This window comes from Camelus ferus, chromosome 10, assembly GCF_009834535.1.
Source record: "Camelus ferus isolate YT-003-E chromosome 10, BCGSAC_Cfer_1.0, whole genome shotgun sequence".
NCBI lineage: Eukaryota > Metazoa > Chordata > Mammalia > Artiodactyla > Camelidae > Camelus > Camelus ferus.
This window is the reverse complement of record NC_045705.1, coordinates 67,298,905-67,319,019: the sequence shown is the minus strand read 5'-3', so window position 1 is coordinate 67,319,019 and position 20,115 is coordinate 67,298,905. Positions and strand designations below refer to the sequence as shown.

At 56.5% G+C, this 20,115-nt stretch overlaps 2 protein-coding genes across 7 annotated transcripts; both read left to right on the top strand.

The window, feature by feature from the left end:
• Positions 1-3,349: 3,349 nt before the first annotated feature.
• Positions 3,350-5,567, top strand: CDK2AP2 (cyclin dependent kinase 2 associated protein 2). Of its 3 annotated transcripts, none has more exons than XM_006175988.3 (4): positions 3,350-4,050; positions 4,351-4,451; positions 4,539-4,671; positions 5,041-5,567. In XM_006175988.3, the coding sequence occupies exons 1-4, from the start codon at positions 3,969-3,971 to the stop codon at positions 5,106-5,108; spliced, it is 384 nt and encodes a 127-aa protein (XP_006176050.1). In that variant the 5' UTR covers positions 3,350-3,968; the 3' UTR covers positions 5,109-5,567. The 3 variants fall into 3 exon arrangements, with proteins under 3 accessions (XP_006176050.1, XP_032345882.1, XP_032345883.1); XM_032489991.1 differs by having other exon boundaries at positions 3,385-3,519; XM_032489992.1 differs by lacking the exon at positions 3,350-4,050 and adding an exon at positions 4,163-4,186.
• A 1,191-nt stretch (positions 5,568-6,758) lies between these two features.
• On the top strand, positions 6,759-19,849 carry PITPNM1 (phosphatidylinositol transfer protein membrane associated 1). Of its 4 annotated transcripts, none has more exons than XM_032489983.1 (24): positions 6,759-6,936; positions 7,888-8,006; positions 9,470-9,684; positions 9,770-9,891; positions 10,119-10,316; positions 11,746-12,072; positions 12,150-12,245; positions 12,326-12,433; positions 13,145-13,206; positions 13,300-13,550; positions 13,869-14,058; positions 14,143-14,250; positions 14,492-14,649; positions 14,735-14,940; positions 15,385-15,555; positions 16,199-16,363; positions 16,596-16,744; positions 16,871-16,981; positions 17,406-17,522; positions 17,726-17,874; positions 17,962-18,111; positions 18,210-18,393; positions 18,702-18,830; positions 19,364-19,849. In XM_032489983.1, the coding sequence occupies exons 2-24, from the start codon at positions 7,929-7,931 to the stop codon at positions 19,625-19,627; spliced, it is 3,708 nt and encodes a 1,235-aa protein (XP_032345874.1). In that variant the 5' UTR covers positions 6,759-6,936; positions 7,888-7,928; the 3' UTR covers positions 19,628-19,849. The 4 variants fall into 4 exon arrangements, with proteins under 4 accessions (XP_032345874.1, XP_032345873.1, XP_032345872.1 ...); XM_032489982.1 differs by having other exon boundaries at positions 10,092-10,316; positions 12,329-12,433; XM_032489981.1 differs by having other exon boundaries at positions 10,092-10,316.
• The last annotated feature ends 266 nt before the right edge of the window (positions 19,850-20,115 follow it).

The window sequence follows — 20,115 nt, the reverse complement described above, 5'->3', positions numbered from 1 at the left end:
AGCCATAAATTGAGATTTTTACATTAAGTCCACTTTAAATAGTTTGAGCATAACGCATATTCAGTGATGTGTACAAATCTTAGATGTACAGTTCAGTAAATTTTGACATGTATATGCGCATGGGTAACCATCACCCAGATAAAGATATTACATTTAGTTGTTTTATTTTAGAGAAGTTCTAGGTTTACAGAATTATTATGAAGATAGGACAGGGAGTTCCTGAATACCCCACATCCATCTTCTGCGAAGTGTTAGTCAAGGTTCTCCAGAGAAACAGAACCAATATGTGTGCGTGTGTGTGTGTGTGTGTGTGTAAAGATATTTATTGCAAGGAACTACCTCAGGCAATTATGGGCACTGAGTTGTCTTAAGATCTGCCATCAGCAAGCTGGTGACACAGGAGACCTGGCGGCATAGTTCCGGTCCAAGTCCAAAGACCAGAGAACCAGGAAGGTTGATGTCGTAAGTTCCTTTCTGAGGGTGGAAGACTGATGACCCAGCTCAATGATCAGGCAGGCAAAACTCCCTCTCACTCAACCTTTTGTCCCTTTCAGGTCTTCAACCCACACTGGGAAGAGCCATCTGCTTTACACAGATTCAATGGGTGTTAATTTTGTCCAGCTACACCCTCACAGACATACCCAGAATAATGTTTGCTCAAAGGTCTGGGCAGCCTGTGACCCAGTCGAATTGACACATAAATTAACCATAACACTCTATTCACATATTGCATTAGAATGGTACATTTGTCACTGTTAATGAACTAATACAGACATTATTATTAACCAAAGTCCACATTTTATGCACATGTCATCTCTTTTCCCGATTGTCCTTACTCTCTTCCGGAATGCCATCAGGGACATCACATTACATTAGGCATCATGTCTCCTTAGGGTTTTCTTGGTCATGATGGTTTTACAGATTTCCTTTTTTTTTTTTTTTCAATCTTGACAGTTTTGAGGACTGGTCCCTAAATTGGGATTTGTCTGATGTTTTTCTCACGATTAGTCTGGGGTTATGGGTGTGGGGGAGGAAGACTACAGAGGTAAAGTGCGGTTCTCCTCCCAACATGTCAAGAGTGCACACTATCAACATGTAATCACCATTAATTTTGACCTTGATTGCCTTGCTTAAGATAGTGTTTGTCAGGTTTCCGTACTGTAAAACCACTCTTTCCCCTGTTATGTACTATACTCTTGGAAGGAAGTCACCATGTACAGCCTGCACTTAAGGGATGGAGGGTTAATAAACCTCCTCATTAAGGGCAGAATTTCTACATAAATTACTTGAAATTCTCCTGTCCAGGAGATTTGTCTCTTCTCCATTTATTTATTTTTTCAATCATTTATTTATATCAATATGGACTCACAAACATTTATTTGATACAAGTTATAATCCAATACTATTTTATTTATTTTTTCCTCAAATTACTCCACCTTTGGCCATTGGACACTCTTTCAGTTGGTTCCTGTGTCCCTTTGACATACTCCCATCATTATGGGGTTTGGAGTTTGGGGTTTTTTGCTTTGTTTTGTTTTGTTTTAGCATTTTCTTACTTTCTGACACGACTAGATGCTCCAGAATCATCTTGTATATTTCCTGCCCCAGTCCTAGCATCAGCCATTTCTCCAAAACACTCTGGTTCCTTTTATTGGGAATGGTATCAGAAACCAAGAACTGAGTGCTGGGTTGCCTCTAGGCCCTCTCAGTTGATGGAGTGAGGAGACATATATATGCACACTAACCTGTAAATTTTAAAATATTTCTGTATGTAACCAACTGTATTTATATTAAGCTAAACATGAATTCATGCTGATATTTCCAACTCCAATCCATGACCACATAGATCATTCTAGCCTCCTCCCCTTGCTTACCTGTAACTTATTCCAAGAGAGAAGTCACCCAGTCTACATTTACATTTTTGTCTTTCTTTGTTCTTACAGACTCCACTCATTTCCAGCTTAGCACCTTATTCCCCTCCTCCCTTCAGTGAGGCTGCTTCATACATTTGTGATACAGCTGGATTTTTCTGTTATATTCTGCATTCCATCCTGGGATCCCTTGATCTCCTAAATAATTTTTAAAGTATGCACACATTAAAGTTTCCTCTTTGACAAATGCTTAATGTCTTGTATTTACCATTACAGTCACACAGAATCATCTTACTGCCCTAAAAAAATTCCCTATGCTTTACCCCTCAACCTCACTTTGGCAACCAGTAACTTGTTCACCTTCTGTATAAGTTTGCTTTTACCAGAATGTCATACAATTGGAATCATACAGTATGTGGATTTTTCAGACTGGCTTCTTTCACTCAGCAATATGCCTGCCTGTGTCTTTTTGAGGCTACTAAGACTATTTCCTTTTATTGCTGAATAGTCCATTGTATAGCCATTTCATGCTTTACTTATCCATTCACCTATTGAATGCCCCCGCCTCTGGGAAGACTTCTGGATGTCACGAGACAGACCCCTTCCTCTAAGTTCCAATGCATCTTGTCCCAGTTTCCACATTGTCTTACTGTATTGTGTGCTTTTGCTTCTCTGTCTGTCTCTCCTTGAGACTAGGAGCTCCTTGAGGACAGAAGCTATGGCCAGTTCACTTTTGTATCAGTGTCCAGAACAAGGTCTGAGATGGAGGATGAAGTCAGAAAATGTTTGTTGGATGAGTGAATGAATAAATGTCCTGGGAGTGAGGAAAACCTATAGACCTGGGGGCATCAAGGGTACACAAGGCCAGAGAAGTTTTGGGGAGAAGTAGCCTGGCAGGAAGGGTTAGTGCTTGGAGGACAGTCCAAGATCTTGGGTTGTGAGAAATAAGATTTGAGGGGAGAGGTCTGGGTGGAGAAATGGATGGGGAAAAGTAGGATGAAACAATAAGCAGTCTATGAATATTCATTTAATCCACACAAGAACCTTATAATTATTAGCGTCCCCATTTTACAGATGGGGAAGCTGAGGCATATCATCGAGGTACTTGTCCAAGTGCAAATCGCTAGCGGGGGTGGGGGTGTGAAATTGAAACCAGATGGTGCATGGCCCATGTCCAGGATGGTCCGTGGTACAGGGCCTGGCATGCAGCAAGTATTCAAGGTTAGCTGTTCCTGCTATTGTCCTTATGAGGCACAGGCCTGGAGCCTTGGAGGTTGGGGGGCAAGTTGAGGAGTCTTTGAGGTCGCCCTTGAACGTTACACTAGCCTAGACCTGACGTCCAGACAATTGGGAGGAGCAGGCGCGTCTGTAGCGTTGATGAGGGACCCGTTGCCATGGGAACAAATGAGGCCTGAAGAGGGCGCATGCGTGGATCGGGGACAGGTTGCTGAACCGGTGAAAGGTGACGTAAAAGCGCACGGGGTGGGGCGCAGGGCTCGGAACGTCAAAGCCCTGCGTCCTCCGGCCCCCAGAGCGGCGGAAAGGCGTGCGCGCGCGGAGGCGGCGGCTGCGGCAGCGACAGCGACGGCGACAGCAGCCCCAGCTGGATGGGACGGGCAGCGTGAAGCTGACGTACAAAGCGAGTGAGGTGTGAGGTTGGCACCCGAGCCCGGGAAATACCCGCTCTGCGCGAACCGCGGCGGACCAGACCCAGGTCCGGGTTTCCGAGGCCCCGCCTCTCGGGCTTTGGGACTAATCGAATTGAGAGCGCGCCTGTCCGGGCCGCGAACTCGCCAATTGCGGAAGGCGTCGGCCGCCGCCCAATCCGGAGCAGACAGGTGCGAGGTCCGGAAGGCGGGGGCCAATCAGCAGCGGTTGCGGCCTATTGGGTCAAGCCTCTGCCAATGAGAAGGTCCGAGTGACATCTTCGCGCGCCAATCGGGAGTGAGGGAGCGTTCCTGCCCTCCCGTCCTTCCGGCCTGAGCTCTATTTACCAGGGGCGTGCTGCCGGCTTGCCAATCAGAGCGCGGCTGAGCGGCCAGGCAGCCAACCCGGGAGGAGCGGCCGGCCGGCGTCTGCCGCACCCAGGAGTTGGGGATGTCCTACAAACCCATCGCCCCCGCCCCCAGCAGCACCCCTGGCTCCAGCACCCCTGGGCCCGGCACCCCGGTCCCTACAGGTGAGGATCCACCCCTGCTCTCCTGCCCGGGCGGTCGATGTCTCGAAGAGAAGACGGCCTAAGTTCTGCAACACTGGGCCTGCTGCTTACCCTCCCTGAGCCTCAGTTTGCTGGCCTGTGAAGTGGGCGTGGTCACGTAAGGGCTTGTTGGTGAAGCGCAGGGGGAGGGGTTTGTCTTGAAGTTAAGCAGCCTGACTGAAGCATTCCTTTGCAGGGAATGGTGTGAATCCGGTCGCCGGCTTGAACGCCGGGACGAGGCGTCCCTGCCCCTCGCTGACCTCTTACTCTTGCATGTTGCAGCCGGAAGTGTTCCATCGCCGTCGGGCTCGGTGCCGGGAGCCGCTGCCCCTTTCAGACCGCTGTTTAATGACTTTGGACCGCCCTCCATGGGCTATGTACAGGTGAGTGGAGCTGAAGGATTGCCTATGGATGGGCACTGGAGGCCCCCTCTTGGCCTAAGATCACTGCCCTATTCTCTTTTGACATAGGCAATGAAACCACCTGGCGCCCAGGGTTCCCAGAGCACTTACACGGACCTGCTGTCGGTCATAGAGGAGATGGGCAAAGAGATCCGGCCCACCTATGCTGGCAGCAAGAGCGCCATGGAGCGCCTGAAGAGAGGTAAGTGAGACCAGGCCCACCACCCCTGCCCAGAAGACTAACACTGGACAGTCCTTCACTAGGGAAGGGAAGACATCTGAAGGCCATCTGAGCCAAGTCTAGACTAGGGCCAGTATCACTATCCAGAGAGGCGTTTTGAATTGAATTGAAATTGAGTCAATTTCCAGGGAAGGGCCAGGGAATTTATATTTAAACAGAGAAGTTTTGAAGATTATCCAAACTTCTTATCTCATCCAGCCCTTCATTAGATTATAGTCCCTTTTACTGAAAGGAAAGGAGATAGAGGGAGGGGTCTTCCTCTGGAGGATGGGGGTGGGACTGTGGAGGGTCGCTGAGATCCTGTATGTTACTTCCCCATTCCCACTCTAGGAATCATCCATGCCCGGGCCCTAGTCAGAGAGTGCCTGGCAGAAACAGAGAGGAACGCTCGCACGTAACAGGACTAGACTCCACCTCAGCATCTGGACCTTTCCTGGCCACTGCAGAGCACCTGCTTCTCCCTGGCCTTCACCCCGAGTTGCACTTCCCATCCTGGGCTTCCTGACTTGTGTCCTCTGGTGGGTGCCCTCCAGGAACAAGTAGGCGGCTCTCACTCCAGTCGGCAGCACTAACTGAAACCCCTGAAAGAGTTAACAGCGAGGTCACTGTGAGTCCCATCCATGACCTGCCAACAGTGTTGATCCAACTGGAGCTTTCTCCTTTCTGCGGCCCCCACCACTCAGCACTTACCCAGGACTTCTCACCACTTTCCCCAGACCCCTTTTACCCCAGCAGGGCGTCAGAAGGCCTGTTGCCTCCCTGCCTCATCTCCTGGGCCATAGCGACTCTTTTCTCAATGTCTTTTGCTAAAATGCCATTTTTGTATAAATAAAAGATAATTTGGAATTGTTCTCTCAGCTCGTAGTCTTTCTGAGTCTGGTGCTTCTGCTAAGCCTGGATGGGTCAGGAAGAAAAAAGGGAAAGAGGAGTCTCTGGAAGGGGGTAAGGGGTGGTGCAGTGGGTGGGACAGAGACCAGCTGAGCCCGCCTTTGCCTTTCTTCCACTGTCCATTGACCTTGAGTGGTACTCTGTCCTCTGGCCTTCAACCTTCCAGCTGTAGGTAGTGGAAAGGGTTGAGCTCCATTAGCTGAGAACCCTGCCCTCCTCCACATGATGCCACCAGGGGGCAGTGCAGGGCCTTGGCTGCCTCTACAGCTGGAGGGCACTGTCTCCAGCCTAAGCCCAGAGGGTTATTCCTCTAGATTAGCCATGATGCCTTGCAGAGTGGAAATGCCAGTTCATTTAAGCCACACCCTCACATGCCTTAATGCCCTAACATCCTAAACTCGAATGAGCCCTGGAGGCTCTGAAAACACCCCAACTCTGCATCCTGAGGAAAGGGAGCACTGCTGTTTCCTTCCCCCCAGGACCTGAGAAAGTCAAGGAGAGAGTACTAGCCTCTGACGTGGGTGACCCAGCTCAGTGCTGCCATACACTGTCCCAGTGCCTTCTAGCCAACTGGGTGTGGTCCCAGGAGCCCAACCCTCAGCTGTCTCAGCTTTTGCCTGGGATCTGGTGGCTGGCTGTTGGCCAAACTTGTAGACCCGGAAGGTATAGGTGGGAAAAGCCATGGAACCCTATTCTGGGACTAGCCCAAGGATTTGGTGACTGCAGCCCTCTTCTGCTTGGGTGTGTAGCTGAATGACCCTAGAGGTGTGGGGCCCTGGAACCAGCTAGGTAGAGGCAGGTCAGAGACCAGCTTCTGGCCAGATTTTGGACGGGGAGACATTTCCCCCACCCTGGGTCCCAGGTTACAAAGGCCAGGGAGGTTGGGGATGGGACTCTGTCATATTTCCATAGTACACAGGGTCTGAGCCACGGTGCAGATAGGAACCAAGAGTGCTTTGGGAATCCCAAAGAACAGCAGGAGTAAAAAGCGCCAGTATTTGGAGAATGGCCTCTTCCCCGTCGCCTTGGGGAAGGAAGACGGGCCGCCCTCCTCCGCCGCGGGCGGGGCTGCCCGGACCCCGCAGGGGTGGGGAGGGCTAGCCGGGCCCAGGAAGGGGGCGGGGCGGCTGCAGTGACGCGGCGGGCGGTGGGGAGGGAGGGCAGGGGAGCCGGCGGGCAGACCGGGAGGAAGGTCGGGGCCATGGGCCCGCGCTGCTTCTCTAGAGGGTCCGGCTACTGCTGGAAGCCAAGGCTGGGGCTGGGGGCGCTCCGGGCCCCGACCCACAGCCGGTCCGCCCCTGTCCGTACCGGGTGAGGGGCCTCCGCTGTAAACTAGAGGTGAGCCGGGACGTTATCGGGCGGGCCAAGAGCACGGCGGGGGGCCGGGGCTCCGGGGAGCAGAGGGAAGTGGGGACAGCGGGGCCGCTACACTGCTCGCTGGGTAAGAGGTGGGGGTGGAGGCTGGAGCGAAACTGAGGAGCAAGTGGTCGGAGCGGGTCCCTTAGGACAGGGGCTTCGTGGGATACTTTTGCCTCACCCTGAAGAGGGGTCAGCCCCCAGGAAGGATGATGGGGTGGCTGCAAAGACGAGTGCCGAGGGTCCAGGGAGGATGCTGGGAAGGCGAAAGTTGAGGGCTGGGCTACCGGCCTGGGTGGGGAAGGCAGGTCTAGGGGGCGGAGGTGTTAGTTATCCGCTCCTAGAAGGTGGGTTTGGGTGCGGGGGGTGGGGAACATTGACAGTACGCTGACAGGAGGGGCTCACCGGGCTGCTCTGCGGAGAGACATCCTGGGGGACAAGGTTCTAAGTAGACGTCCATGAGTGGGGGACAACGGACCACATCAACTTGGGGAAAGGGATGCAGGGGGCGGGCCCCGAGGGGCCCGTTGTGGAAGGCCGGCCCGGAAGGAGGGGCCCGGGGGCTGCTGAGGGCGGGTCCCCAAGAGATGCTGTTCTGAGGGGGCTTAGGAGACTGCGGCGGCCGTAGAGGCCAGGTTGGCCCACTAGCCCGCCGGCCAGCGCCCGCCGCTCCGGGGGGGCCCGCGTCAGCGCGCGGTTGCCATGGCGATGGGCGGGCGGGGGGCGGGGGCTGCGTGGAAAAGAGGTCAGCGCTCAGCCTCGCCGCGGCTCCTGGCCCCCCGCGGCGCTGGCTGCACTGCTGGGCTGGCCTCCGCCTCCCCGGTGGAGTGGCCGGGCATGGGGTCCCGCGGTCCGAGCCCCTCGGCCGGCGGCCAGGGCTCGGGGCCGCGCGCCGCCGCCCCGCACTGACAGCCGCGCGGTGCCCTGCGCCAGGCGGAGCCGAGGCCGCGCGCGGCCGGCGGAGCGTCTTCAGGATGCTCATCAAGGAGTACCACATTCTGCTGCCCATGAGCCTCGACGAGTACCAGGTGGCTCAGCTCTACATGATCCAGGTGAGGCCAGTGAGAAAAGGGAGACCAAGGGGGAGGCCACGCTTCATGGTAGGGTAACCTCAGGAGCTCGCAGGCTACACCTGGGACAAGGGGGGCCGGGCCCAGCTTATCCCCCGTCCAGTCCAGCTCCGGGGCTTGGATGGGCTCAGAGGCTGGAGGAGGAGAGAGAGGTTCCCCAGTTGGATGTAGGAGCGGGGGTGGTGGTGGTTAAGGGCTGTGGGAAAAGGGGCAGAAGGGCCTAGTGGTACCTCCCCACCCTCTAAGTGCCCAGCTCCTGCTTTATGCTCAGCCCACATCTGATCTCCTTTAATCCTCAGAATCTGTAATCCTTTGAGGGTAAGGAAAGGCGTGCACAAGGCGGCAGGAGTGGGAGGCAGAAAGTGAGGAGGGGTCCCAGATGGGAGAGAAAGACTGGGAGGGGGATCCCAGATCGTGAAGGATCCTGGCAATCTCAGGCAGTCAGGGACGTGGGATGAGGATCAGGCCCCAAAACTGTGATGGAGAGGGGCAGGCAGACCCCGGAGGGTGAGGTCTGGGCTAAGAGGAAGGGGGTATGGGTCTGGGCTTGGGCTGTGAGAATGAGCAGGGCAGGCTCTCAGGAGCAGAGAGGAGAGACCTATTCCAGATGTGCTCCCCAGAAATGGGGGCCAGAGTCTGAGCAGGCAAGAGGGCTGGGATCTGGTCTTAGGGGGGTTGAGTGGGCCAAGTTCAAGCTCCAGAGCCACATAAGGGCAGGACTTGAGTGCTAACTATGAGGGATGGGGTAGGCATTGGTTTTGGGGTCCTAGAAAGGTGGGGACCCCCTTTACTCTCCTTGATTCTTCCAGCCCACCCACCCTGGGCCCCCTTGCTAGGAGCACATGCAGCATGTTCCCATCTCAGGAGCTTACACTGGCTTCCCCTCTGCCTTGAATACTTCCCCCACCTCACATCTGCTCAGCACTCTCCCTCTTCCCAAGACATATTCAAATCAAGGTCATGTTATCTTCTCAATGAGGGCTTCCCTGACCATCCTATGGAAACTGCAACCCCCAACTCTATCCCTCTTACACTGTTGTGTGCTTTCTTTTTACCATAGCTCTTACCACCTTCTAACATACCACATAATTTCCTTTTTTTTCTGTTATCTGTCTCCCTCCACTAGAATGTAAGTTCCACAAGGGCAGGCAGGGGCCTTTGTTCTGTACATTAACAGATCCCAATTAATATAATCCCAGATAATGCCCAGAATAGAGCAGATGACAATTACTTGAATGACTGAATAAACACTGGCTTGCAGAACCCCTTAGGGGACTGGACTCCTGACCCCAGGAGCTACCAGGGACCAGGGTAGGGTTTCCAAGAGTTAGAAAGGCTGGGACTAGGGCCTCAGAGCTGCACAGGGGGCCAGGCCTAGCTGGGGATCCCATCCCGAGAGCTGAGCTGGAGCTGAGCTGCTCATTTTGTTCTGCCCTGGACTGCAGAAAAAGAGCCGAGAGGAGTCAAGTGGCGAGGGCAGTGGCGTGGAGATCTTGGCCAACCGGCCCTACACAGATGGGCCCGGCGGCAGTGGGCAATACACGCACAAGGTGTACCACGTGGGCTCCCACATCCCAGGCTGGTTCCGGGCGCTGCTGCCCAAGGCTGCCCTGCAGGTGGAGGAGGAATCCTGGAATGCTTATCCCTACACCCGAACCCGGTGAGTGGGTGGGGCAGGCCTGGGGCCATGAGGGGAACAGCCCTGGTGGGCACAGTAATAACCCTCACCCCTGCCCTCTGCCTAGGTACACCTGCCCCTTTGTGGAGAAATTCTCCATTGAAATAGAGACCTATTACCTGCCTGATGGGGGGCAGCAGCCGAATGTCTTCAACCTGAGTGGGGCTGAGAGGAGACAGCGCATCCTCGGTGAGGCCTAGAGCCAGTGGGGGACCTGGAGCCCCTCTCAGGCCACCTGCCCCCTTGACAGGCAGCCTCTGACAAGTCTCAGGCTCTCCTGGGCCTCGGTTCCTGTGCATGAAAATCTGCCCTCCCGATCCCTAAGTGGGGAAGGGGTGGCAGGGGCTGGAGGGGGCTGGTATTGCTCAGTGCTGCTGGAACCCCCTCAGATACTATCGACATTGTGCGGGATGCAGTGGCCCCAGGCGAGTACAAAGCAGAAGAGGACCCCCGGCTGTACCGCTCGGCCAAGACGGGCCGAGGACCGCTGACTGACGATTGGGCACGCACAGCAGCCCAGACGGGGCCCCTCATGTGCGCCTATAAGCTGTGCAAGGTTGAGTTCCGCTACTGGGGCATGCAGGCCAAGATTGAACAGTTCATCCACGATGTTGGTGAGCACCCAGCCACAGGAGATTCCATTTACCTAGCATGCACCGGGCCCTTGTTTGAGCCAGGGATGCTCCCAGTCCACTGGGGACACAAACATAAAGCCATTGCTTCCATTTGATGTGGTGAGTGCTGAGGCACAGGGGAGCAGTGCTGCCTAGCCAGGGGTTGGGGGAACCTAGCCGTGAGGTATGGGTAAGAGTCAGGAGAGCAAGAAGCTGGAGATATGATGTCTGAAATTCAGAGATGCTGCTTCTCATCCATTAAGATTCTAAGCCTCTCCAGTATTCTGTGGGTCAAGTGAGGCTTAGAGACCCTCAGGAGGGTCACTAGCTCTAACGGGCATGCTAAGGAGTGTAGGCCAAAGCTGTGACTCTGTCATTCTCTCGGGAGTCCCTCCCACCCCTAGCTCCAAGCCCCATCCTCTGGCCCTGTTATCAGAAGGCCCTGTTTCACACCCCCTAAAACTAACCCAACAGCTTATCCCAGGTCTGAGGGTGGGCTACCTGCATGTAGAAGGATGGGGGTATCCAGGGACCTGGGTTCAATTCCACCACAGACTCACAGAACCTCTAGTGAGACACTTCCCATCTCTGCACCTTAATTTTCCCTTCTGTAAATGAGGAAGAGGTTGGGCCAGATGTTAAAAGCTAATATTGATTACAACATGCCAAATCCTCTGCTAATCACTTTTCATGCAAAATCTACTTTAACACCCACAACACCCCTCAAGGTAAGGACTAGTATTCCCATTTTACAGATGAAGAAATTAGCTTAGGGAGTGATACAGACTCCTCGTCTTACATTTGGAAAAATGCCAAGAAGCAGAAATAACAAAATGAAATTCACCCATGTATAACCACTATTAAGATTCTGATATATTTCCTTCCAGAAGTTTATAATTATAAGTCAATCATTATTACTTTAATTCCTAGATATTGAAATTTCTAACTTTATTTCTCTGCTTAAGATGAAAATATCCCAGAATGGCTATCATGTTTTGCTACAACCTTTGTTAAGTGCCAACGCTTCCATTAACTATTAACACCTTCATTAACCATCAACAATTTCATTAACTGTTAACGCCTTAATTGTTAACGTCTCTGAAGAAGTCAGCAGGAAGCCAGCTGAAAGAGATCAAGAACACACATTTGTCCCAGCTTCCCGGGGTGCTGGGTGGGCTCAGTGCTCAGAGTTGGCGTGTCCAGAGGGATAAAAGAGGCAGTGGGCAGGGAGGGAGGTGGGGCAAGAAGACACATGCCCCAGTTTCCACTCCCATCTCCTGGACCGCACTTGCCCTGCCCTACTTTGCTCTGGGTGGGTGGTGTGCCCAGGGGAGCCATTACCCGAACTCAAGGGCTGGGCATGTGGCTGCAGCGGCAGGAAAACTCAGGATTGGGGGTGAGGGTGGTTTTGATGCCTGGGCATCTACAGGTCTGCGTCGGGTGATGCTGCGGGCCCACCGCCAGGCCTGGTGCTGGCAGGATGAATGGACAGAGCTGAGCATGGCTGACATCCGGGCACTGGAGGATGAGACCGCCCGCATGCTGGCACAGCGCATGGCCAAGTGCAACACAGGCAGTGAGGGGCCTGAGGCCCAGCCCCCAGGGAAGCCAAGCAGTGAGGCCCGGGCTGGGGCCAGCCATGCTGGCACCCCCGATGGGCCTGAGGTCCCCCCAGGCCCTGATGCCTCACCAGATGCCAGCTTCAGCAAGCAGTGGTCCTCATCCTCCCGTTCCTCCTACTCATCCCAGCATGGAGGTATGGTTGGGGCATAGGGATGGGAGGGAGTGACCCTCAAGCTGGACTCCCAGGCTAAGGCCGATATGGCCCTGCAGGGGGCGTGTCTCCCCAGAGTTTGTCCGAGTGGCGCATGCAGAACATTGCCCGAGACTCTGAGAACAGCTCTGAAGAGGAGTTCTTTGACGCCCATGGTCAGCATCACAGCCCTTTGGGGTGTGGGGGTCCCTAAGAAGCTCCAACCACCCCATAACACAGGCCCTTGTCCCTTCAGAAGGCTTCTCGGACAGTGATGAGGTCTTCCCCAAGGAGATGACCAAGTGGAACTCCAATGACTTCATTGACGCCTTTGCCTCCCCCATGGAGGCTGAGGGGGCACCAGGTAAAGATCCCACATTGGGTTGCCAGCCACCAGCACCTCGTATGCAGTGGGGACTTGGAGAACAGCTCATTCTGAAAATTAATGGGGTCCTAAAATGAATGTAAATCCAGAAACGGTGCTCCTTAAATACACAGGTGGATAATGGGTGGATGGATGGATGGATGGATTGATAGATGGTTGATGATTGGAGTGTAGTCAAGGTTCAGACACAGCATGAAGATTGGAGTTAAATTTAGAGTTCAGGAAGGCTTCAAGTGGGAGGTGATGTCTAAACTGGATTTTGAAGGATTGGACCAGCTCTGTTCAAAAGAACTTTCTGTGATGATGAAAATGATCTAGCCACTAGCCACATGTGGCTGTCAAGCACTTGAAATGTGGCTAGTGTGACTGAGGAACTGAATTTTGTATTTTAATTCATTTCAATTTGAATAGGCACGTGTGGCTAGTGGCTACCATATTGGACAGGGCAGGATTAGAAGGAATTTTCCAGGCAAACAGGCATTGTGGGGAAAGGCATCTCTGTCAGCAGCATGTGCAAAGGCCCAGAAACGTGAAGTGACCTGGGAGAGTCGGGTGAGAGGAGGTCAGAGGAAGATGGGGAGCAGATGGGGGGTGCTCAGGCAGACAGCAGAGCAAGGGTACCTGAAGTACCAGATGAGGGGATCCCCACAAACCCCTCAGTCTCCTACACTGGCTTTCCCCATCCTACAGACCCTGGAACTGAGGCCACCAAAGACATTGGGGATGGGGCCCGAGCACCCAGGGACTCAGAAGTGAGTATGGTTGGCCACCCCACATCGCAGTTCCGCCCACCAGCCGGCCGGGCCACTGCTCTGACACCCCTGGCACCCCATTGTGCCCCGCAGGGCCCAGATGGAACGGGGGATCTGGGGGCTGAGACATGCGCAGTCCACGCCCTCTTCCTCATCCTGCACAGTGGCAACATCCTAGACTCGGGTCCTGGAGACACCAACTCCAAGCAGGCGGATGTGCAGACGCTGAGCCTGGCCTTCGAGGCTGTCACCCGAATCCACTTCCCTGAGGCCCTGGGCCACGTGGCGCTGCGCCTGGTGCCCTGCCCACCCATCTGTGCCGCTGCCTATGCCCTTGTCTCCAAGTACTTGTCGGGGTGGAAGGGTGGGGGACACACAGGGTCCCCAAAGTGTGGAGAGCCACTTGGGGGCTCCTGGGACCAGAGAGGCCCCATGGGGGGAAGGGGAGGAGGCCAGGAAGCCAGACACCTAGGCCAGTCACACACCCAGCTGGACCTCAGTTTCTAGTCAGTGGCTCCATCATAAAGGCCTCTTGGATACTGACTGTCTTCTCCACAAAGGCCCCACAGTGCTGGGACTTGCCAACAGGCCAAGGGGACTTAGAAGGGGCAGTGGTGGGCCTGGAGGCCCCCCGCAACCCATTATACCCACTCCTCCTACAGCCTGAGCCCCTACAGTCATGACGGCGACAGCCTGTCTCGCTCCCAGGACCACATTCCACTGGCTGCCCTGCCGCTGCTGGCCACCTCATCCTCCCGATACCAGGGCGCTGTGGCCACTGTCATCGCCCGCACCAACCAGGCCTACACCGCTTTCCTGCGCTCGTCTGAGGGCGCCGGCTTCTGTGGGCAGGTCAGGAGTTAGGGATGTTCTTGGGGAGCCTGCCACTGGAGCCCACCGTCCGCCCGCCTCTGATGGCACTGGCCTCTCACCCAGGTGGTGCTGATCGGAGATGGCGTCGGAGGAATCCTGGGCTTTGACGCGCTCTGCCACAGTGCCGGCGCGGGCCCTGGGAGCCGGGGCAGCAGCCGCCGAGGAAGCATGGTCAGTGTGGCTGGACCCCATCTCCTCAGGAGGGGATGTCTCTCCAGCTCTAGGTCTCTGCCCTGGGAATATGACCTCTCTCACGCCTGTCCCCTGCTGCCTCTTTCCATCCCCTCTGGGGCTCACTGGCCTGCTTGGTTTGAGTCCCTGCCCAACCCTCAAGCCTCTTTCCTCAGTTTCTCATAAGTAGAAATCAATTGTCTCCAGTCCTAAGGATGTTTCTGTCCCCTATTCCATCTAGAACAATGAGCTGCTCTCCCCAGAGGTCGGCCCAGTGCGGGATCCCCTGGCAGATGGGGTGGAGGGGCTGGGCCGGGCCAGCCCAGAACCCTCGGCCCTGCCCACACAGCGCGCCCCCAATGACATGGCCAGCCCTGAGCCCGAGGGCCCTCAGAACAGGTGACGTTCCTGCCCCATCACCCCCACACTGGACTTGTGCTGGGCTGTGGAGGCAGCAGCACTGAACACCCCACCTGCCCCACAGCCTGCAGACGGCTGCCCCAACCACCTCTGGAGAGCCCAGGCGGGCTAGCACAGCCTCCTGCCCATCTGCTGCCGCCACCTCTGAGGCTCCTGATGGTCCCACTAGTGCTGCTCGCCTCGACTTTAAGGTCTCCAGCTTCTTCCTCTTTGGCTCTCCGCTGGGCCTGGTGCTGGCTCTGCGCAAAACCGTGATGCCTGCCTTGGAGGGTGAGCCCACACCTTCGTCCACTCTTTCCCCTTCTCCTCCAATTTTTATCTCACCTGAAATGTGGGTGTTAATGCCATTCTCCACTGTACAAATTAAGTGGTCTGGCTAGAGAGGGGGAACCTGAGGCCCAGAAAGAAGGGACCTGCCAAGGCCAAGTTCCCCAAAGGGCACCAAGAGGAACTCATACCCACAGATACTCTTCATGAGAAAGGGTCCAACAGGCATGGGAAATGCTTCATCCTGAATCATATCAGTAAATTGAAGGCTCTGATCTCTTTTTAGACAAGAGAACTGTCTCACTCTAAGCAGGACCCCAGTAACCTCCCAGGGAGTACAGTCTGGGAAGTGCTGGTTCAGGATCACACAGCATGTCAGGGTGCTGCTTCCCACACCCCCTCCCAAATGCCCAGCTGAACCCCCCCCCTTTATCTTGTGGGTACCAGTGGCCCAGATGCGCCCAGCCTGTGAGCAGATCTACAACCTCTTCCACGCGGCTGACCCCTGTGCTTCCCGCCTTGAGCCCTTGCTGGCCCCCAAGTTCCAGGCCATCGCCCCACTGGCTGTGCCTCGCTACCAGAAGTTCCCCCTGGGAGACGGCTCATCCCTGCTGCTGGGTATGCCCCCAAACAAAATAAAGGGGAGAAGGAGGAGGGCACCAACTGTGGGGGTGGGGGTGGGGATGGGCCCCCTTAGCCAAGAAGACATGAGGTAGTTCCCACATTGTTAGTACCATCTCATGTCACCACTCCCAGGACCAGGAAGCCCTCCCCTGGCCCCTTGGGCAGTCTGGATCCCCAAGACCCTCTAACATTCTCTACCCAGAAGTTGGGGGGCAGTGGTGATGACTGGGCTAGAGAGAGGAGGCAGGGTGACCCTGAGAGTGGCCGCCCACCACGGAAGCTGGGGTGTGGCTCTGTCTGTGTATCGGGATGCACTGTGGCTCCATCTGCACTGGTGTTTGTGTGTTGGTGTGGGGTGTGTACTCATGCATGCAAATGAGTACCCATTTGGCCCCATGAGGCAAGTGGGCCTGCACTGGGGTGGTGATGGCAGGCATTCTGGCTGGCTGTTGGAGTGGGCTAAGAGGAGAGAATGCCCCCCTCCACTTCCACCCAGGTAGCGGGCAGTTCAGGCTTGGGGAGGGCTGGCAGGGAAGGTGGTGGAGGTGTAGGGGCCAAGCTGTCCTGGAACCTTGGGTCAGAAGACAGGAGGGCAGCCTGGCCCAGTCTGCCACTGAGGTTGCCCCTCCACCCCCAGCTGACACTCTGCAGACCCACTCAGGCCTCTTTCTGGAGGAGCTGGAGATGTTGGTGCCCTCAACACCCACCTCTGCCAGCGGTGCCTTCTGGAAGGGCAGTGAGCTAGGCAATGATCCGCCAGTCCAGCCAGCTGCCCCCAGCACCACCAGTGAGGTGGTTAAGAGTAAGTCAGCCAGCCACTTGGCCCAGGGAGGGGAAACATTCCACCTCTAACGCCCAGTGGAAACACCCCTGCCCCCAGCATTTGTTCTGAAAGGAGGGGGCCCCAGCACCCAACTCCGGACTCGGCAAAGAGCAGGCTTGGTGGAAAAGAGGGAGGGAAGAGCACTAGGGGCCAGACAGGTGTGCACGGGGTGGGAAGCCACCCCGACTCACTGCCCACCGTGGCTGTACAGTCCTCGAGCGCTGGTGGGGGACCAAGCGGATTGACTACTCGCTCTACTGCCCTGAGGCGCTCACCGCCTTCCCCACCGTCACGCTGCCCCACCTCTTCCACGCCAGCTATTGGGAGTCAGCGGATGTGGTGGCCTTCATCCTGCGCCAGGTGGGCCTAGGGATACTGGGTGGGAGAGGGAACTGGACAAGGATAGGGTCCCGTGGGCTGGGGGAGAGGCAGTCCCAGGCACCCTTCCCCACTTCACATGGCCTCGCTGGGTCCCATCCTGCACAGGTGATCGAGAAGGAGCGGCCACAGCTAACAGAGTATGAGGAGCCATCCATCTACAGCCCGGCCTTCCCCAGGGAGAAGTGGCAGCGCAAACGCACCCAAGTCAAGATCCGAGTATGAACCCTTCCCCTCCCACCCTCAAGAGCGAGGCCACATCCCCACGCCCCTCAAGACTTTCCTGGTTGCCATTCCACCCACTGTGGCCCTGGCCCCATCTCCTCAGCCCAGCCCATGGGCACCACTGGTCTCCCCTCCTCCCTCCGCCAAGTCAGGTCTCGGATTGGCCCTCACCCTGCCTCACCCTCTGCACCCCACCCTGTCATGACTCTACCCCTTCAGAACCGCAGTCCACGCAGAAGCCCTCACGACCTCAGAAAGAGGTCAGCAAAAGCGCCCACCCCTCAGGCCTCGCCCCTCTCGCAGCGTCCTCACCTCCTCCAGGCCACGCCCTACTGTCTTGGCATTGGTCCCTACCAACAGCTCTTCCCGCATCCCTGTCATCTCCTTGCTGTGGGCTCACTCTGTCTCTTCCTGCCAGAACGTCACTTCCAACCACCGGGCGAGCGATACGGTGGTGTGCGAGGGCCGCCCCCAGGTGCTGAACGGGCGCTTCATGTACGGGCCCTTGGACGTGGTCACACTCACCGGAGAGAAGGTCAGGACACAGTGGCCTTGGCTCCGGGTAGACCGGCCCCCCTCAGACTAACCTTGCCCCAAGCGGGAGCTCCCGGTCCCGCCTCCCGTCCCCTGAATAGCTCCTGGTCCCACCAGCTTGAGCCCCAAAACCCATCCACCCCCTAGAATAGGCCTGCCTCGGCCCTCCTCCACTTAGCGTCAAGGGGACCCTCTCCCCGCTAGGTGGATGTCTACATCATGACGCAGCCGCTTTCGGGCAAGTGGATCCACTTTGGCACTGAGGTCACCAACAGCTCGGGCCGCCTCACCTTCCCAGTGCCCCAAGAGCGTGCACTGGGCATCGGCGTTTACCCGGTGCGCATGGTGGTCAGGTGAGCGCGGGGGTGGGGCGGGCCACTGCGGGGAGGGGCTCCTCTGGGCCCCGCCCCCATGTCACTCACGAGGCCCACGCGCCTTAGGGGCGACCACACATATGCAGAGTGCTGCCTGACGGTGGTGGCGCGTGGCACTGAGGCCGTGGTCTTTAGCATCGACGGCTCCTTCACCGCCAGCGTCTCCATCATGGGCAGCGACCCCAAGGTGCGCGCTGGAGCTGTGGACGTGGTCAGGTAGGAGCAGCCACCTCCCAGCTCACTGCGGTGACTAGCCCCTACCCCCAGTGCACAGAGTTAAGCAGGTAGGAGCTGACGGCCGCCCCACCCCGCAGGCACTGGCAGGACACTGGCTACCTGATTGTGTACGTAACCGGTCGGCCCGATATGCAGAAGCACCGTGTGGTGGCCTGGCTGTCACAGCACAACTTTCCCCACGGCGTTGTCTCCTTCTGCGACGGCCTTACCCATGATCCACTGCGCCAGAAGGCGATGTTTCTGCAAAGCCTGGTGCAGGAGGTGCTGCAGCTGGGAAGGTTCCCTCCCCAGGCTGTGGGACGGGGAGGTCCATTTGGTCCTAATGCCATCACCCCCAGATCAGACCTAACAGAATGGAAGGGCTCCTATAGTTCCCTTGTGGACCTAGAGGCCCCTTATCCTTAGGGCCAACTAGGGAGGTCCAACCAGTCCCTCCTCGAGCTGGGGCCTGGTGAGGTAGACTATATAACCCTATCTGAAACAATCTGAACCCAGACACCCATCAGCCCCCACCCCCAGCCTTGTGACTCCACCCCCCCGGGGCTGCTGACTGGCCTCTCTGGCCACAGGTGGAACTGAACATCGTGGCCGGCTACGGGTCCCCCAAAGACGTGGCAGTATACGCAGCGCTGGGCCTGCCCCCAAGCCAGACCTACATTGTGGGCCGCGCCGTGCGGAAACTGCAGGCGCAGTGCCAGGTGAGGACAAAGTGAAGGTGGGGACTGCAAGGCAGCCAGGGAGTGGGAGCCTGGGTCTGGGCCATAAGGACCACCTGTGCGTTAACAAGCACCTGAGGGGGCTGGCTGTGCGAAGGCTCAAGACCTTGAGTGCTGGTTCCACTCTGGCATGGCCCTAGGCATAGGCCTTGACCTTTCTGTACCTTAATTTCCTGTCTGTGAAATGGAAATGATAAAATGGCACAGACTTCAACAGCTATCCTGAAGATCACGTGATTTGCTGCACATCAAGAAAGCAAGTGCTTGCTAAACGTTAGCTGCTGTTATTTCCCCTCAAGAAACCATTTCACAGATGAGGAAACTCAAGATGAGGCCCAGAGAGGGGCAGAGCTAGAAGTAAAGCCAGGGTGCCCTGCCTCCCAGCCTGGGGCTGGGCAGACTATACCAGCTCTGCAATACAGCTAGCACTCCCAGGAGCCTGGGAAGGACAGGTGAGGGCAGCTTATGGGCCTGAGACTGGCCATCCCTTCATCCTGGACCACCTCTGCCCACAGTTCCTGTCAGATGGCTATGTGGCCCACCTGGGCCAGCTGGAGGCAAGCTCCCACCCTCATGCCCCCGCGGGATCATCGAGGGCCACCCTGGCCAAGAGCAGCTATGGCGGGGCTGGCCCTGTGGACTTCCTCCGAAAACAGAGCCAGCTGCTTCGCTCAAGGGGCCCCAGCCAGGCGGAGCGGGAGGGCCCAGGGACGCCGCCCACCACCCTGGCTCGGGGCAAGGCCCGAAGCATCAGCCTCAAGTTGGACAGCGAAGAGTGAGGCCTAAACTGTGGCTGGACTTGGACTATTTATTCACACACTTGAGGGGCCCAAGTGGCCGCATGTGGAAGGCTGGGCCCCCAGCCCCACATCCTGCATCTTCGCCTGCCCCTCAGTGTTACTTCCCTTTCGTGCTGGGGGCCAGCCCTGGGAGTGGGAGGAGGGTCCAGAGGCTTTTCCAGTGTGTGTAAATCCATGAAAATAAACACCACCTGCAGCCTACCTGATTGCCCACCTGCCTGGCATCACAGGGCAGCCCAGCCCACGTTTATAGTTTGATGGAGATGCTGAAGGGCAAAGAGAGGCCAGGAGGTGCCCAGGGTCATGCGACAGGCCAGACGACAGGGCCAGGATTGGGGCCTGGGCCTCGGAGGTCTTGTGAAGAGCTCTGTCCTCCACTTTCCACAAGGCCTCCTCCTGGAGAATCAGCCTACCCCACCCCTCCCCAGCCTCCCTACCCAGGCCAGCCTTTCAGTTCGCTGGGGCCC

Excerpts from the sequence above, each read along its gene's own strand:
- PITPNM1 (XM_032489981.1), top strand. The coding sequence starts at position 7,929 with ATGCTCATCAAGGAGTACCACATTCTGCTGCCCATGAGCCTCGACGAG. Across the intron at positions 13,207-13,299 it reads GAGCACCCAGGGACTCAGAA|GGCCCAGATGGAACGGGGGA; the intron begins GTGAGTATGGTT and ends TGTGCCCCGCAG. Across the intron at positions 18,394-18,701 it reads TGCAAAGCCTGGTGCAGGAG|GTGGAACTGAACATCGTGGC; the intron begins GTGCTGCAGCTG and ends CTCTGGCCACAG.
- CDK2AP2 (XM_006175988.3), top strand. The coding sequence starts at position 3,969 with ATGTCCTACAAACCCATCGCCCCCGCCCCCAGCAGCACCCCTGGCTCC. Across the intron at positions 4,051-4,350 it reads CGGCACCCCGGTCCCTACAG|CCGGAAGTGTTCCATCGCCG; the intron begins GTGAGGATCCAC and ends TGCATGTTGCAG. Across the intron at positions 4,672-5,040 it reads CATGGAGCGCCTGAAGAGAG|GAATCATCCATGCCCGGGCC; the intron begins GTAAGTGAGACC and ends TTCCCACTCTAG.